Genomic DNA, 16,216 nt, shown 5'->3' with positions numbered 1-16,216 from the left:
TTCCTTCCTGAAAGTCCCTGTAATGTCCATCTTCTCTTCGCCATGTTCCCCGTCCCACTCCCCATCCCTCTCCCTTCCACAGTTCACCTAATGTGTCTGTTCCCCACTGTTTTGTCCCCTTCCACTCCCGCCCCTCTTGTCTCATGCCTCCTTGCTGTGAGTTGTGTGTTAGCTCTCATACGAGCCTCGACCAAGGTATACAAAAAAAATAAAAAATAAAAAAAATCAGCAGCATGAAGATCGCTGATTGTGCCCATTAATCGTATCTTGACCTGGCGTCCTTCTTCATCCTGGCGGAAATCGGTAACATCTAGAATAGTTTGTTTGAAAGTTGTCCGATCAACACGATCTGCAGTCCTACAAAGGAGAACTCGCCGCCAACGATTAGGATTCTTCTTATCAAAGTCCATGATGCACTTTTCTCCGCAAAAAATACAATGTTCTATAAAGTCAAATACTGTCGTCTTTGAACGGAGGTTTATTTTGCTTGTTGAAGAATCTTCCAAACAAACATTACTCATTCGTTTCAAGTGTATTTCTATGTGTGAGCGTGATGTGTACGTTGACCCAGTCTCATGAAATTTGAGCTCGATAGATTTGTCTGCCTGTAATCTCTGTTCAAACTCTTCATGTATACTGAAGTGAAGACGAGAGAAGAACCTTCAAAGTTTAGGCTTTATTCCATTTGATTGGAGCCGCTTCTGCGGGCACACCAGGAAATACAAGCGCAGCATGGAGTACAAGCAGTAAGGTACACACGCGCAACTAATCACCGCAAAATAAATCAGTATTATATATCAATCAGTGTTCTCACCATTCAATGAGCACCAAGTGAGCCGGCGACATACAATGGCAATGCCCCAGGGACAAAACCACGCGGCCGAGCCGAACCTCAGCTTTATCTCTTCTGTGCTCGAGCCGGGCATCATGTGATCACACGTCACGACCTTCCATTCACCACATTCTCCCCGCCTTTAAAATGTAACTAGAGGCCCAGCTAACGCACCATGATTACTTCAGCGCTACAGGAGTATACATTTCAAGCAATGCGAACTATCTAATCTACAGAAGCATACATGCCAAGCAGTGAGGATTATTTTGAGGTGTAGGAGCATGGTAATGAGCATCGACATATTATGTAACGAGCATATAGGAGCATGAGCATCGAGGATGCCGATAATCCCCTTTACAGATTGAGTCGGCGAGGGGGTATTATTCGTCGGCCTCTCCGGGAGTAGATGGCGGTTTCACTTGAGGGAGGCTTCCGATCCTCTTGGTGAGCCTCGACTCGTGCCGGAGATGACTCCCCGATCGCCCCCGGGTGGAACGCGGTAGCTCCGCCGTCTCCCTTCTCGGGTGGAGTCCCTGGGGGAGAAACACCTGGGGGGTGAGGGAGGTGTGCCAGATGGTGGTGTACCGGCGGGGGGAGTCCCTGAGGGAGCCAAATGACGAACCGACACGGTGGTCTCCCTGCCATCCGGGAGCCTGACATGAGCGTATTCTGGATTAGTATCGATGAGCTCGACCCCTTCCACCAGGGGTTCATACTTGCTTTGTCGTACCGGGCGTTTCATGAACACTGTTCCGGGATGGGTTAGCCAGTCGGGCACCGATTGGCTGTCAACATAACGTCGTTGGTGAGTAAACATTCGGTCGTGAGGAGTCTCATTGGTGGACGTGCTGAGCAGAGAGCGTATGGAATTCAGAGCGTCGAGAAGGGTAACCTCCCACCGCTCGGGGCCCAGTCCTCTTGATTTCAACGCCAGAGTTACGGCTTTCCAAATGACTCCATTATAACGTTCCACTTGACCGTTACCCTGTGGGTTGTAACCCGTCGTTCGACTAGTTGCGATGCCGTGCTCTAATAGGAACTGTTTTAGCCCGGCCGACATGAAACACGGCCCTCTGTCTGAATGTATGTACGAAGGTTTCCCAAACATAGCGAAGAGGTCAGACAGACATTTCACGACAGTGCCCGAGGTCATATCCGAGCACGGAAACGCGAAAGGGAACCTTGAATACTCATCAACAACAGTGAATATGTATCTGTTGTCTGTCTCGGTCGGCAGGGGCCCTTTGAAGTCAATGTTTAGTCTCTCGAAGGGAGAAGTGGCCTTGATCAGTCTGCCAGGAGCCGCACCATAGAATCTGGGTTTTAGTTCAGCACAAACAGGGCATGAAGCATTCATTTGTTTAATATCTTCAATAGAATAGGGCAGGTTCTGTCTGCGTACGAAATGTGCCATTCTGGTTACCCCCGGGTGGCACAGAGACACATGGAGGTCTTGCAAAGCCCGACTGATTACCGCCGAGCAGTAGACCCGCGAGAAGGTGTCTGCAGCAGGGTTTTCCCTCCCGGGCCGGTAAACAATGTCGTAACTATAGCAAGCTAGGTCTATCCGCCATCTCATAATTTTTTCATTCTTAATTTTCCCGTTATTTTTCCCATCAAACATGAATGCTACGGATCGTTGGTCCGTAACGAGCGTGAAGTGGTTTCCCAGTAAATAATGTCTCCATTTCCGCAGCGCTTCGACGATGGCGTACGCTTCCTTCTCTATCGCTGAGTGTCTCTGCTCGCTTCCAGAGAGAGTTCTCGAGAAGAACGCGACGGGTCGCCCAGACTGATTAAGCGTAGTAGCTATGGCGTGATCTGAAGCGTCGGTTTCCACCACGAAGGGCACCGAGCTATCGATCGATAAAACCACGGCATTACTGATATCGTCTTTGAGGTTGTGGAAAGCTGTCACAACAGCAGCATCTGGTGGAAAATTTTTGCAATGCACTAGGGGATGTATTTTCTCGGAGTATTGCGAAATCCATCTCGCATAGGAAGCGAACATGCCGATCACCCGGCGCATCGTCTGCAGGTCCTGAGGTGGGGGTAGCTCACGGAGCGGGCGCAATCGTTCAGGATCAGGCTTAATCGTGCCGTCGGCTATTGTGTAGCCGAGAAGGTCAATTGACCTTGCCGAGAATACGCATTTCTCGTAGTTGAGAGTCAGATTATATTTTCTAGCAATGCCCAAGAATCTGTCCAGATTCCTATCATGTTCCCTCTGATCCCTACCGCACACTGTGACAATGTCCACGTAAACAAAACTGTCTTTGAGGTTTTCATCTGAAATGATGTCGTCCATAACTCGTTGGAAGCAAGCTACTCCATTCGTGACACCGAATGGTATCCTTCTGAACTGGTAGAGGCGCCTCCCTGCCTGGAATGCGGTGTAAGGTTTGTCTTCCTCTCGGATGGGAATTTGGTGATAGGCGCTTCGCAAGTCGATGGTGCTGAATACCTTATAATTGGCCACGCGTTCGACCATCTCGTCTATGCGCGGCAGGGGGTAGGCATCGAGTTGGGTGAAGCGATTGACCGTTTGGGAATAATCGACAACCATTCGTTTCTTATGGTTCTGACTGCTGGTTACTAACACCTGTGCGCGCCATGGCGAATCGCTCGGTTCTATAATTCCTTCTTCCAGTAATCGCTTGGTTTCCGAAGTGATGAAATTCATGTCAGCAGTGGTATATCGCCGCGATTTGATCGCTATCGGTTTGCAGACCGGCGACAGGTTAGCGAACAGCTGGGGGGACGTCACCTCCGCGGTGGTCAACGCATTTAAAATTAGACGAGGCTTGCTTCCTCCAAAGGGTATTTCGACGCTCGTGTGCTGCTTGAGGACATTATGACCCAGAATTACGTCTGCGCACAAATCACGAAGCACCAGTACCCTTACATCCCGATGCGTGTACCCTTTTACGTCCAATTCAACATTGCAGTACCCTCGTACGCGGGATTGTAGTGAGGTGGCGGCCATGCATACCGTATTGTCTGTCGGGTGGATTTTCCATTTCCTGCCCTTCACTAGCGAGCTGTTGACGAAACTTTCAGAGCTACTGGTATCAATCAGTGCCTCAGCCATATGCCCGTTAATTCGTACGTTGATGATAGCCTTGGATAGATTCCCCGGGGAGGCTGCAGTTAATTTACTTTGCGAGTAGAGAGCCGCAGAAGTGGGTTTATTTCTCCTTAGAGTAGATTTACATACCCTGGCATAATGCCCTTTCTTGTCGCAATTCATGCATGTGGCACCTCTGGCGGCGCATTTTTGACGAGGGTGCCTTTTGTACCCACAAAAGAAGCATTTACCAACCGGAGCAGTTGCTGAGGAGTTTGACGTGGCCTGGGTATCCGGCTCCTCGGGTGTTTCTCCATCCCCTATGTCTGGCTGTGTCTGTGCCAGTGGGGTTCCTTGGGTTCCCATCGTAGCAGCGTTCATTAGCAGCATCAGTGTCCCAAATGACTCAGATTGCTGCTGAGCCGTATCCATCGCTCGAGCCTGATCAACTACCTTGTCAAGAGTGGGTTGCGCTTTCTCTAGTAAGCGTTGCCGTATGTGGGCTGATCTGAGTCCTTGGATGAATGCCTCCCGTGTCGCTTCCTTTCGGTGTTCCTCGGCGCTTACGGCCCGGAAGCTGCCGTCTTTTCCTAGCTGATTCAGAGCTTGCAGGAACTGATCGATTGTCTCCCTGGCTGCTTGCTTGCGTGTGTTGAGAAGATGTCGTATGTATACCTCGTTCTTGCGCTTCACGTAGAGCGCCTGCAGCACGTCGATCGCTGCTTCGTAAGTGTCGCACTCCGAGAAGAGCCTGTACACGCTGGGCGAGACATGATTCACGAGAGCGGCAAATTTGTCAGCTCCCTCCTCGATGATGGTCAGATAGTGTGAGAAGGAACAGAACCAATGCGACCATTTCATTTCTGCGTCAGTCGTGTTTGGGTCTGCGTCGAACCTCTCTGGTTTGTAGATCTTGTCCATCGTTGGTTGAGAGAGCCGAGAAAACCAAATGGAATAAATTGAAATGAGAGGGAGAGAAGAACCTTCAGAGTTTAGGCTTTATTCCATTTGATTGGAGCCGCTTCTACGGGCACACCAGGAAATACAAACGCAGCATGGAGTACATAAGCAGTAAGGTATACACGCGCAACTAATCACCGCAAAATAAATCAGTATTATATATCAATCAGTGTTCTCACCATTCAATGAGCACCAAGTGAGCCGGCGACATACAATGGCAATGCCCCAGGGACAAAACCACGCGGCCGAGCCGACCCTCAGCTTTATCTCTTCTGTGCTCGAGCCAGGCATCATGTGATCACACGTCACGACCTTCCATTCACCACACTGTAGGAGCCAAAATATTGAAATCTATGGATGGGAAAACACCTGCCGAGTACACATTTAAGAGGAAAGACTAAGTTGTCACCCTCGGCATGAAGTCATCTGTCAAGATTGATGGAGAGCAAGTCCAGGTTGACCCACAACTCCTCTTCCAGAGACTGATCACTGTTGCCCAGACAGAAGAACTGGAGTCGGCCTTCAAATATGAACTATGCAGCTATCCACCAGCCCTCTTTGATTCCTCTCTTCAGCTCCAAGAAGCACACAAGCCAGTCTTTGCTGATGCCATCTGAGATCTTCTTGGATCCGATGTCCCAGCTGATATCCCCAATGATGGGCAACACTGTGTTTTGGATGGCGGGGCACTTGTTCAATGCATTCCATGGTCTCGTGGATCTACATACAGAGACATATGCCACCAGTACACTGATTATGTAACGAAGAAGTACGGAGATGCTATAGTCGTGGTTGATGGTTATGAGAGTACCAACACGAAGGACATGACACACCAGAGACGGTCAAAAGGGAATGCTGGCACTACTGTGACATTTACAGCTGACATGCGTCTCACAATGAAGAAGGAACAGTTTCTTGCCAATAGGCAGAATAAACAGCGATTCATTTTTATGTTGAGTGAAGAGCTTCAGTAGAAGAACTGTGAGACACACCATGCCTCAGGGGATGCTGGTCTCCTGATTGTACTGAAGGCCGTGCAGTCTGCTACTGTCACTAACACTGTGTTAGTTGGTGATGACACAGACCTCCTCGTCCTCCTATGCTACCATGCAAGTTTAGAATCCCATGACCTCTTCTTTTGTCCCGAGCCAAAGAAGAACACGAAGAAGCCTTGCATCTGGAACATCAAGGCTACAAAGAAAATGATTGGTACAGACAAATGCAAGCACATACTGTTTCTACATGCAGTTCTTGGGTGCGACACGACATCTCGTCTTCATGGGATTGGAAAGGGAGCTTCCCTCAAAAAGTTCAAAGCAAACAACACATTCCGTGACCAGGCCAAGGTTTTTGATACATATCCAGCTTCCGTATGTGATGTGGCAGATGCAGGAGAAAAAACATTGGTGATAATCTACAACGGAAAGTGAACTGACACCCTGGACACCCTCCGGTATCAGGGGTACTGGGACAAGGTGGCTTGGAGCTCCTCTCACGTGCAACCACAGACGTTACCACCAACATCAGAAGCAGCAAAGTATCACAGCCTGCACGTGTATCTGCAAGTCCAAGAATGGAAAGGATGTGCAGATGAACTTCTTCCGAAAGACTGGGGTTGGCAGAAGTCTGACGAGGGTTTTGTGCCACTTCAGACATCAATAGCTCCAGCTCCTGAAAAGATGTTACGTGTCATTCTGTGCAACTGCCAGGCTGAATGTAGCACCATGAGATGAACATGCAAGAAGCACAACAATGAGTGCACTCCAGCTTGTGGAAACTGCAGGGGCTCTGGCTGCACAAACACTCCATGTGACAATGATGAGGATGATGACGACATTGTCGAGTTCTAACTTTAATACGCTTGATTTTTCTCAACATGTATAGTAAGTTTATAATGGATGTAGTTTCTGAGTTTAATGCGAATTTTCTTTTTCATTTCGAAACCTTCGTCAGGCAGATGTGATTGCCCCGAGTGGAATTGTGAATTTTGTCATGTTTCAATGATTTACATAATTATATTGTATTGCCATAGACTTGATTTCATCTTGTGTGTTCAATATTTCTTATTTTTTTTGTCCAGGAGCCAAAATCAGTATCAGGTAAATATATTTTTTGGGGGACAAAAAATTGACATTTTTGGACAAAAAAGCTATAATTTTTTATTTTACCCTCCATACATTTCACTTTTTTATAATTATTCTTGTATATTAATATACTGACTGAAATGAAAGCGAGAGAAAAACCTTCAGAGTGTAGGCTTTATTCCACTTGATTGAAGCCGCTTCTACGGGCACATCAGGGGACACAGGTGCAGCTAGGAGTACATATGTAGCAATGTATACACGTGCAGTAGATCACCGCAAAATAAATCAGCATAAGCACGGAGTCTGGTATACTCTCAATTCTCACCATTCAACGAGCACCAAGTGGACCGCCGCCGTAAATGACAATGCCCCAGAGACAATCCCCCCGACTGCGCGGAATCTTGGCTTTATCTATCCCGTGTGCGAGCCGCGCGACATGTGATCACGCGTCACGTCCTTCAATTCATCACACTGACCATAACTCGAAACAATTAGAATGCAGAAAGACATATATTTACATATTAAAATATCAATCTTTACAATTTTTCTCATTTTCCCCGAAGCCGGGTGGCGGCCATATTGGATTTCCATGGGCCCAAGCATATATCGGTACCATCTGATGAAACCAAACTTTAGGGCTACTAAGTTATTGGTAGGGACTATATGATTATTTCAATATGTGATAACCGTTCCAGAAGAGCAGCCTAGTGTATGTATTTTGCATTTTTACCATTTTACCATTCTGAGATATTGACATTTTGGGGGAAAATTAAAAAAAACAAAAAAAAAAAAACAAGGACCACTGGGAGGAAGTGGCAGAGCTGAAGTCCACACAGGAGGAAACGGACACCCGAATGCTTCTGCATGCTCTGCATGCAGCAGAGGCTGGGTACAAGGCTGTGGTGGTCACTGCCGAAGATACAGATGTCCTCGTGCTGTGTCTTGCCTTCAATAAGGACATCCCATGCCCCGTGTATCAGAAGCGTGGTACGCAAACCCGCACACGGTTCCTAGACATTGACAAGCTTGCTAGATCGATGGGAGACAGTGTCTGTGATGCCCTAGTTGGACAGCACGTGTTCTCCGGTTGTGATACAGTCAGTGCCTTTGCAGGCCGGGGAAAGATGGGCGCCTTGTAGTAAATGAAGTCGGATAAGACCTCCCAAGAGGCCTTCAGTCAGCTCGGTCATTCATGGGAAGTATCCACCGAGCTCTTTCAGAAGCTGCAAGAGGTCACCTGCCACATGTACGTGCCGTCTACCAACACCATGAAAGTCAATGAACTCCGACATCAACTCTTCTCTGCCAGACGGGGAGAGATAGAGTCCAGTCAGCTTCCACAATGTGAAGACTGCCTCTTCATGCACGTCCTCCGTGCAAACTACCAGGCTGCTATTTGGAGGCGCTGTCTGCAATGCCGACCTTATGTTCCAAGTCCCAAGGGTTGTGGATGGACCACTGATGATGACGGGAAGCTGGCCATCGAGTGGATGCAGGGTTCTCCAGCACCGGATGCAGTGTTGCAATTGATTTCCTGCAAGTGTGGACGGTCGTGCAAACTCCCAGACTGCACGTGCCTTGCCAATAGCCTGAAGTGCACCGACATGTGCAAGTTGCGAACTTGCAGCAACCAGCCCGCTGATGTCGAGGAAGAGGTTGTAGACCTCGAGGACTCTGATGCTGATAACAGTGATGAAGACTAGACTACTGATCCATGGTGTGAATGTTTTGGCACAATCACAAGGACATTCATGGCTACAAATATGCATGAGTCAAACATAGTACATAAACATGCCACAGTGGCGTGGTGACATTTGGGTTATCCGTAAATTTCACATTTTGGACGCTTGTTGGAACTCGGGTAGGGGAAGGGCAATTCCTTTAACTGTGGTAAAAACTTGCAAAATGTTCATAAATGTTTTCCTCATACAACATGTGCATGTTGTGGGCTTCTGCGTTTCAGTAGCACTACCCAGGGAACTTGTATGACAATATTATAAATTAAAATGTACTGAAAATTACTAATCAGCAACATTTTGATAGGCCCTATTGTTCGCCCCTTTCTGCCATAAAACAAATTCTGCCTTCAGGAATGACAGAAAGGATTATTCGGATGGTATAAATAAAGCATTTCAGACATGTATTTGTGGTTTGCAGTTCATTCTAGCCCCATGTGGAAACAGCAATTGCATCATTAGTGAATGTTTCCGAGTTTGCCTTTTCGCTTTCATTATGCGGAGGGTGAGTACATTCCAGAGATGATAACTACCAATAAGCTGCCAGTCTGCAATGGTTATCACATCAAAATATGATATATATATATATATATATATACACACCCATTCAAAAATCATAACTTGGATTGGTTTCCTTAGATGGTACCGACAAGTGGAATTTCTGGCTTGGGCCGTGGACTATATTGGATTTCCATGATTTCAGGACTTTCCCCCCGGAGGATCCCTTAGGACTTTTTTTCTGTCACTGAGGACATATCCAGGAATCAAAATCTGTTGAGTTTGCTTTTGTTGCAATTTGTGGGAGGTTGACCAAATATTTCTGCTAAAATGCCTGTACTAAGAGCCACCCGATGTTAAACTCAAAAGCACAACCAACTTCTGGTTTTATCAACAAAGACAAAATGGCTCAGAAGGTCCAACATTTCAGCCACAGAGCGGCCTTCATCAAGGACTAAAGCTGCACAAGCCACGTGTACTCCGATCTTAAATACCCTTCCAGAGGTAGTGTTGCCTTACAAGTTTGCAACAGACCAAGAGATCCTTTATTTCTTTTTAGTTAATATGCAATGCAAATGCTTATTATAATGTATGGTAAGAGTGAGCAAAGCAGTTATTTCAATGGCCAAGGCAAAATGACAGGGAAATAGACAAACGCTCGACAATTCAGAGACTCGGTCGATCTGGAAATGAAACTCCTTTCTCCTGGCACATGGCCTCTGGTTTCCACAGGAGGAAGACGCCCTGCTTCAGCGATGGCAGAACAACCGTATGGACAACCTCATTGAACTGCACAACAAGACGCCTGTGTGGAACGATGACACGCAGTCGTACGTTCTCAACTTCCACGGACGCGTCACACAGGCCTCCGTGAAGAACTTCCAGATTGTGCACGATAATGACCGTACGACCACCACCTCACTATTCATCGTATATTTTTTATTTATTATATTCCAGATAAAAGCGAAGGACTTTGACGCTGCCACTAATGCTCCTCTTTCCTTCACTTGCCCCCACTCCCACCCCCTCTGGTGCCTCACAGCTGAATACATTGTGATGCAGTTTGGCCGTGTTGCCGAGGACGTCTTTACGATGGATTACAGTTACCCACTGTGTGCACTGCAGGCCTTCGCCGTCGCCCTGTCCAGCTTCGATGGCAAAATCGCTTGTGAATGATGAGGATGATGCCGTCGTCTGCGCTTGTCGATGAGACTTTTATTTGCGGCCCTTGGCAGCCTCGGCTTTATAATCGTTGTTATGGTGATTGCGTATTGTCGCTGCTGCTTTGGGGATAAAAGAAAATGACAAGCATGCGATGAGCTGCGATAGAACTCCTGTAGATGAACCCGGAGTGGAATGTTGGTGTCATTTATGACGGCCTCGCCATTTCACTTCCGGTTTCGATGAAAATGTTGCCTTTTTGCTGATTGTTTTTTTTTTATGTTATTTGTTATAACTGGCCATGAAGTTTTAGGTTTTTTTTTTCGAAGGCATCGATGCATTTCTTCGACTGATCGCACGTCCGATGGAAAAGCAACAAATGAGTTTAAGTTGTTTTCGTTTACTCCTTCGGAGAACATCGCCACGTTGCTGATAGAATCATCTAGTGGTGATTTTAACCCATGGGTTAACGTTTGTATTAACCGGGTCGCCACGTCCTGTCGATTGCTCTGAAAAAAAAAAAACAATTATACCATTATATGATGGAGCCTTTAAAGTTTAAAATATATGGTTTTTATCAATGTATAAAGTCATGCTACTGAAAAAACAAACAAACAAGGTTTCACCATTAAAACCATAATAATAGAGATGTTTGCCTTTGTGCTTTTACAACTTAAAAAACTTGCGCACTCGAGAGCATCACGGTATTCAAATGTCCGGATCAAAACTGTAACAAAGAATAAACTCACAGCGTGACGGAGAGAACTTGTACCAAGGCACGTACGCTGTGTCGAACCAATTGCTTGATTGTTCAACCGACACGACTTGACCATAGAGTGCAGGCCATATGCTTTGTTCAGCAAGAGGTGAGTAAAAAATAAATCTAGAACGGCACTCAGTAGAGCGTATATACCTCCACCAGGATGAACAGTTTACGTTTTGTAACCCACTGATCGGCCGGATCTGGATCCGGACCGAAACCAAAATTGAATTTGCTTGTTTTTATCACCAAACCAACTCGTCCAATTAGTTTGTCATAACTCAAGATTGAAATATCATGCTGTATGTGGTTTGTGGCCCCATCTCTCAATGGTGAAGAGGAGGAGATTGGGACCAGACTCTGTGCAGAGCGTTGGTGCTGCTTAAAGAGTAGGTTTTGGGTCGCTGATGACTTTGCGTGATTCAAAGGTTGTAAACACATTAATAATCGTTGGGCAATTATTTTCTTACGTTTGAAACTCAAAATATGCTAAAATTAACTTTTCAGTCAAAAGTTTTGTCAGTGATCGAAAAACAGTCCGGAAGTTACCGAAGATGCTATGACGTCACGTTCTCCGAAAACTTCGTGAATATTCGGAAACAGCGTGTGAACAATGGCGAGATGCGAATCAGAGAGTGATTTCAGCAGCGATGAAATTGAGTATTTTAATTCCGATATTGCCGAGGACGAGTCGGAGGATGATGGGAATTTATACCATGGAGTTTCTGGTCCTGAGCCATATAAATTTGAGCCACTTGCAAGTGCCAGAAAACGGCCTATTTCGTGAACAAGTGGCAGGCCTGACTGCCAGCTCAGGGAGGACGGAAACCTCCCGTGGAGCAGAAGGGCGAAAGCTCGCTTGATCTTGATTTTCAGTACGAATACAGACCGTGAAAGCATGACCTCGCGATCCTTTTGACTTTTTGGGTTTTAAGAAAGAGGTGTCAGAAAAGTTACTACAGGGATAACTGGCTTGTGGCGGCCAAGCATCAATAGCGATATCGCTTTTTGATCCTTCGATGTCGGCTCTTCCTATCATTGTGAAGCAGAATTTGCCAAGCGTTGGATTGTTCACCCACTAACAGAGAACGTGAGCTCGCAGGAATAAGGTAAGTTTGGTGCAATTTGAGCTTTTATTCGTCGAGTTATGAATGTTTCAAGTTGAGGGCGCCTGGCGCGTATGGCCACGGGTGCCTTGGCTAGATCTAGGCCGCAGCGCTTTCTCCACAAAGATGAGGTTTAAAAATCATTTTTCATCCCAATAAAGGTTATCATCACATGCCTGACTTGTTAAGCTGTTGGATTATGTAAACATTGTTCGTGGATGGCTGAATATTACGGTTTTATGACTTTGACAAAATAATTTTAAATAATGCCGTGAATTCCTGTGGTGAATTGAGATTTTTGCTTCGATCGACGTTGCGGGTTCGTTTTAAAGTCAATTCAAATTCTGTTTTTGGTTTTTGCAGTCGCTTAGGATGCTTAACACTCGATTGTTGTCTCCTGCATTTAACTTCAGCCATCCACGAACAATGTTTACATAATAAGTTTGTAAAATTCCGATATTTTATAAGGTTTATGTTTGATGGCATGCAGGGCCAAGTGCGCCTTGACTAGATGTTAAGCCGCAGCGCTTTTTCCACAAAGATATTGCTTAAACGTTTAAAAGGCAGGGAAAATTCGCCCGTTTTGTTTGTACAAATCTTATCCACTGCCGGCGAATGTTTGATTCCTTCGGGAATCGGTGGGAGCGATTACCCGTTTTTCAGCCATTTTCGCAAAACATGACGACACACATACGAGGCATGATGTACAAATATCCAAATAACTTTGTTCTACAATAATTCAAAATAAAAAAGGATAATATAGACAGTTACAAGCTCAAAAAAGTGAAAGAATGGCCCACTCAACTGGACACTTCTTCAATGAAAGAGTGAGCGTCCGCTTTGTTTTGGAGAACGTGACGTCACCATCCATATCTGCCACGCGGCTGTTTTTTCAACAGCCTCGAGAAATAACAACTTCGGAGTTAAATTTCGTTAATTTTCCCACTAGTTAGGCAACCACAATAGTTTGCATCGAACTATTTAATGCACATATAATCATATTGATAAATTTTCAGAACATGCTTGGTGACCCGCAACCTGCTCTTTAAGCAGTCTCCTTGGCTATTGGGCACAATCCTGGATGGGTCGCAACTCCGACACATTGTACCAGCATGCTGGCACTCATTTTTCTGACCTCGGAAGGATGACAGGCTGAGTTAACCTCACCTGGTATTGATTCAACAGCTGAGCAGGATTTGAACTCAGGACCCAAGGATCCAAAGCCCATCACCCTAACCCTAATGGTGAAGAATCACTTAAAAATTAAAAAAAAAAATTCTCAGATCTGGATTCGGATCTTCACGAAAATCGAACGAATTGGTCCTTTTCACACACCAAACCTGGCCACCAAGTTTCATCCAAATCCTTCCATAACTTTTTGAGATATCCTGCTCACAGACAGACAGACAAATAGAAAGGGGTGAAAACACAACCTCCGTCCACCTGCGAAGGCAGAGCTAACTATCGTATTACTCTAACATCCGCTCTCACGTGCGTAAGTTCTCTCTTGGGCACATTTGGCATGCAAGAACTAAAATTATTTATCGCCTTACAAGGCCCTGGCAGGTAATATGTTCCCTTACAAGGAAGTTAAATGCAGGAGGCCATTATAGACCCATCAAAGCCTGCACTGGTATTTCCAACTTGTCGGTGCATCTCCGTGTTTATTCATTTATTCATCAGTTTATTCATCATCAATGACAGTGCTCCAATCTTTTCCGTGTGAAAAGAAGAAAAAATTGCCATTTCTTGGACAATGTTGTCAAATATCTCATTGCATATTTGTACGCCATGTACCAGGGCGTGTCAATAAAAGGTTAACCGCTCCAAATGACCTTTGTACTTTCAGTCATTGCCTTAATTTTTTTTGTTTTGTTTTGCAGGAGTGATCAATGATGTTTGGAGAAGTCATTCAAGCATAACCAAAGTATTTCATGGGAAAAATGACGTTTTCTACGGAACAAAGAGTAAACATTGTCACGTGGTATGTTGAGACCAAATCAATCGCTTCCGTCCAGACGAGGTTCTGTACTGAATATGGAGGGCATCCCAGAAACAAGCCAAGCAAGCCAGCCATTTGGAAACTTGTGAAAAAGTTCAAAAATGAAGGGACGGTTCTCAACTTTAACAAGGGAAGGTCCGGTCACCCAAGAAGCGTACGGTGCGAAGGAAACGTGGAACGAGTTCGTGAGTCAGTCATGCAAAGTCCGGAGAAATCGCATCGACAAAGATCGGCTGAACTGGGTCTCACTCCCAGCAGTATCAGAAGATTAATGAAACAAGATTTAAACCTCTTTCCTCACCACATCACAACAGCCCATAAATTGACTGATGGGGATGAAGCAGCACGAGTGGCGACGTGTGAGATGCTGCAGCAGAAGATGGAGGAAAACCCAAACTGGATTCACGATGTGTGGTTTTAGTGACGAGGCACACTTTCATATCAATGGTGCTGTCAATTCACACAACAACATTTTATGGGGAAGTCAACGTCCACATGAGGTTGAAGAGAAGTCGCTTAAGGGTCAGAAAGTGACTGCTTTTGGGTCTGTCAGCTACAGAGGTGTGTTTGGGACATATTGGTTTGAAGTCAAAAACGGAAGAACGGTTACCATCAATCAAGAACGATACCGGTCGATTGTCATCGCATTTTCTGAAGACTTGAAGTAATCGATGAGCACTGCAGCCCTCCGGTGACAGAGGTTTATCCAAGACTGTGCTACCCCACATCCAGCCAACGAAACAATTGCCTTTCTGAGTCCAAAATTCTGAAAACGAGTTCTCAGTTTGTGGATGGTAAATGAATGGTCTCCACACAGCCCCGACCTCGATCCGCTGGATTGTTTCCTCTGGGGAGCTTGTCAGGATAACGTCTGCAAGGAACACCCCAGATCTGAACCTGATCTGAAGGCAGCAGTTGAGGCTTATGTGCAGATAGTAACCATTAAAACTTACAGAAACGTCGTTGAAAAGTTTACAATTCGTGTGAATGCATGTCGTGTGTGTGTGTGCGTGGGGATGCTCACATTGAACACCTCAACTATAAACGCATTAACGCATCACGAGTTACATTTCTCCGTGATTTGGTTTTCATTTTCTGAGTTAATTTTTTGTTTTATTTCTCAATGTTTTGGTTTAAAGAAAAATTTTGAAGTGGTTAACCTTTTAGTGACACACCCTGTTTGCGAATATACACCGAGGTCAAGCATTATTTTTGGAGACTACTCAGATAGATGCATTCTATTACCTTTGTTGTTGCTTTTTAACCTTTTTTTGGAATAATTTGTGGACGCATAACGAAGAACGAGGAATACGCAGAAGACAAAAGGATGGACTCCGATGATGTGATGATGTTCTTCTTTTAGTGTCCTAGCATAACGTCAAATGCAGTCTCACCAATGCTGGACGCATTGGAGGGAAATGTTGTTTGCCTCAGCCAAATCGTTTTTGGTGGTTGGTGTGGACAGTAGGGGGCAGATGAAGCATGTGGTCCACAGTCTGCCTTTCCCTTCAGTCAGAGTTGTCGGTGCCTTGTGCATATCCCCATTTGACCATACTGGCCTTACATCTGCCAACTTTGAAATGTAGGTAATTTAGTGACTTCCAGGTGGTCCAGCCATTTTGGGCTCCACCTGGGACTTCCTGTGCTGTAGGGGATGTTGAGCCTCAAAGTGGTTTCCGGCTCATCGAGTTGCCGTTGCTACAGACTTGTGTGAGTGATGCTCGGGATTGTTTCGACTGGCTCTGTGGAGGAGCATAAGCTTCATCTGGAGCGCAGTTGACTGAAGATCAGCTTGTGGCCATGGATGGCTTGTCTGTTGTCATCAGTCTGCCTGGTCCCATCGACTTTACTGACGACTGTTCTGATGGCAGGTACTGTGATGCCAGCCAGGAATCGCAGTTGTTGGATCTTGGCTGCCTTCAGGCAACCGGTGATGATGCAGCCAGCAGCTTTCATGAAGGACAGGATCCAGTTTATTGGCATGTGTTGACTGCTCCCAGACTGGGCAGA

The 16,216-nt window shown here is 45.8% G+C and overlaps 1 protein-coding gene across 1 annotated transcript; it reads left to right on the top strand.

The window, feature by feature from the left end:
• The first annotated feature begins 9,883 nt into the window (after positions 1 to 9,883).
• Positions 9,884 to 10,985, top strand: LOC147025879 (protein king tubby-like). The gene is made up of 2 exons (XM_085880799.1): positions 9,884 to 10,081; positions 10,220 to 10,985. The coding sequence occupies exons 1-2, from the start codon at positions 9,949 to 9,951 to the stop codon at positions 10,351 to 10,353; spliced, it is 267 nt and encodes an 88-aa protein (XP_085736925.1). The 5' UTR covers positions 9,884 to 9,948; the 3' UTR covers positions 10,354 to 10,985.
• The last annotated feature ends 5,231 nt before the right edge of the window (positions 10,986 to 16,216 follow it).

The sequence above is a fragment of the Eptatretus burgeri genome, chromosome 5, assembly GCF_056783735.1.
Source record: "Eptatretus burgeri isolate ZD-2024b chromosome 5, Ebu_testis_v1, whole genome shotgun sequence".
NCBI classification, from domain to species: domain Eukaryota; kingdom Metazoa; phylum Chordata; class Myxini; order Myxiniformes; family Myxinidae; genus Eptatretus; species Eptatretus burgeri.
The sequence above is the reverse complement of the archived record's forward strand: the minus strand, read 5'-3'. Positions and strand labels throughout refer to the sequence as shown.

Coding starts and splice junctions, on each gene's coding strand:
- LOC147025879 (XM_085880799.1), top strand. CDS start 9,949: ATGGACAACCTCATTGAACTGCACAACAAGACGCCTGTGTGGAACGAT. Junction 10,082..10,219: donor GATTGTGCACGATAATGACC/GTACGACCACCA, acceptor GGTGCCTCACAG/CTGAATACATTGTGATGCAG.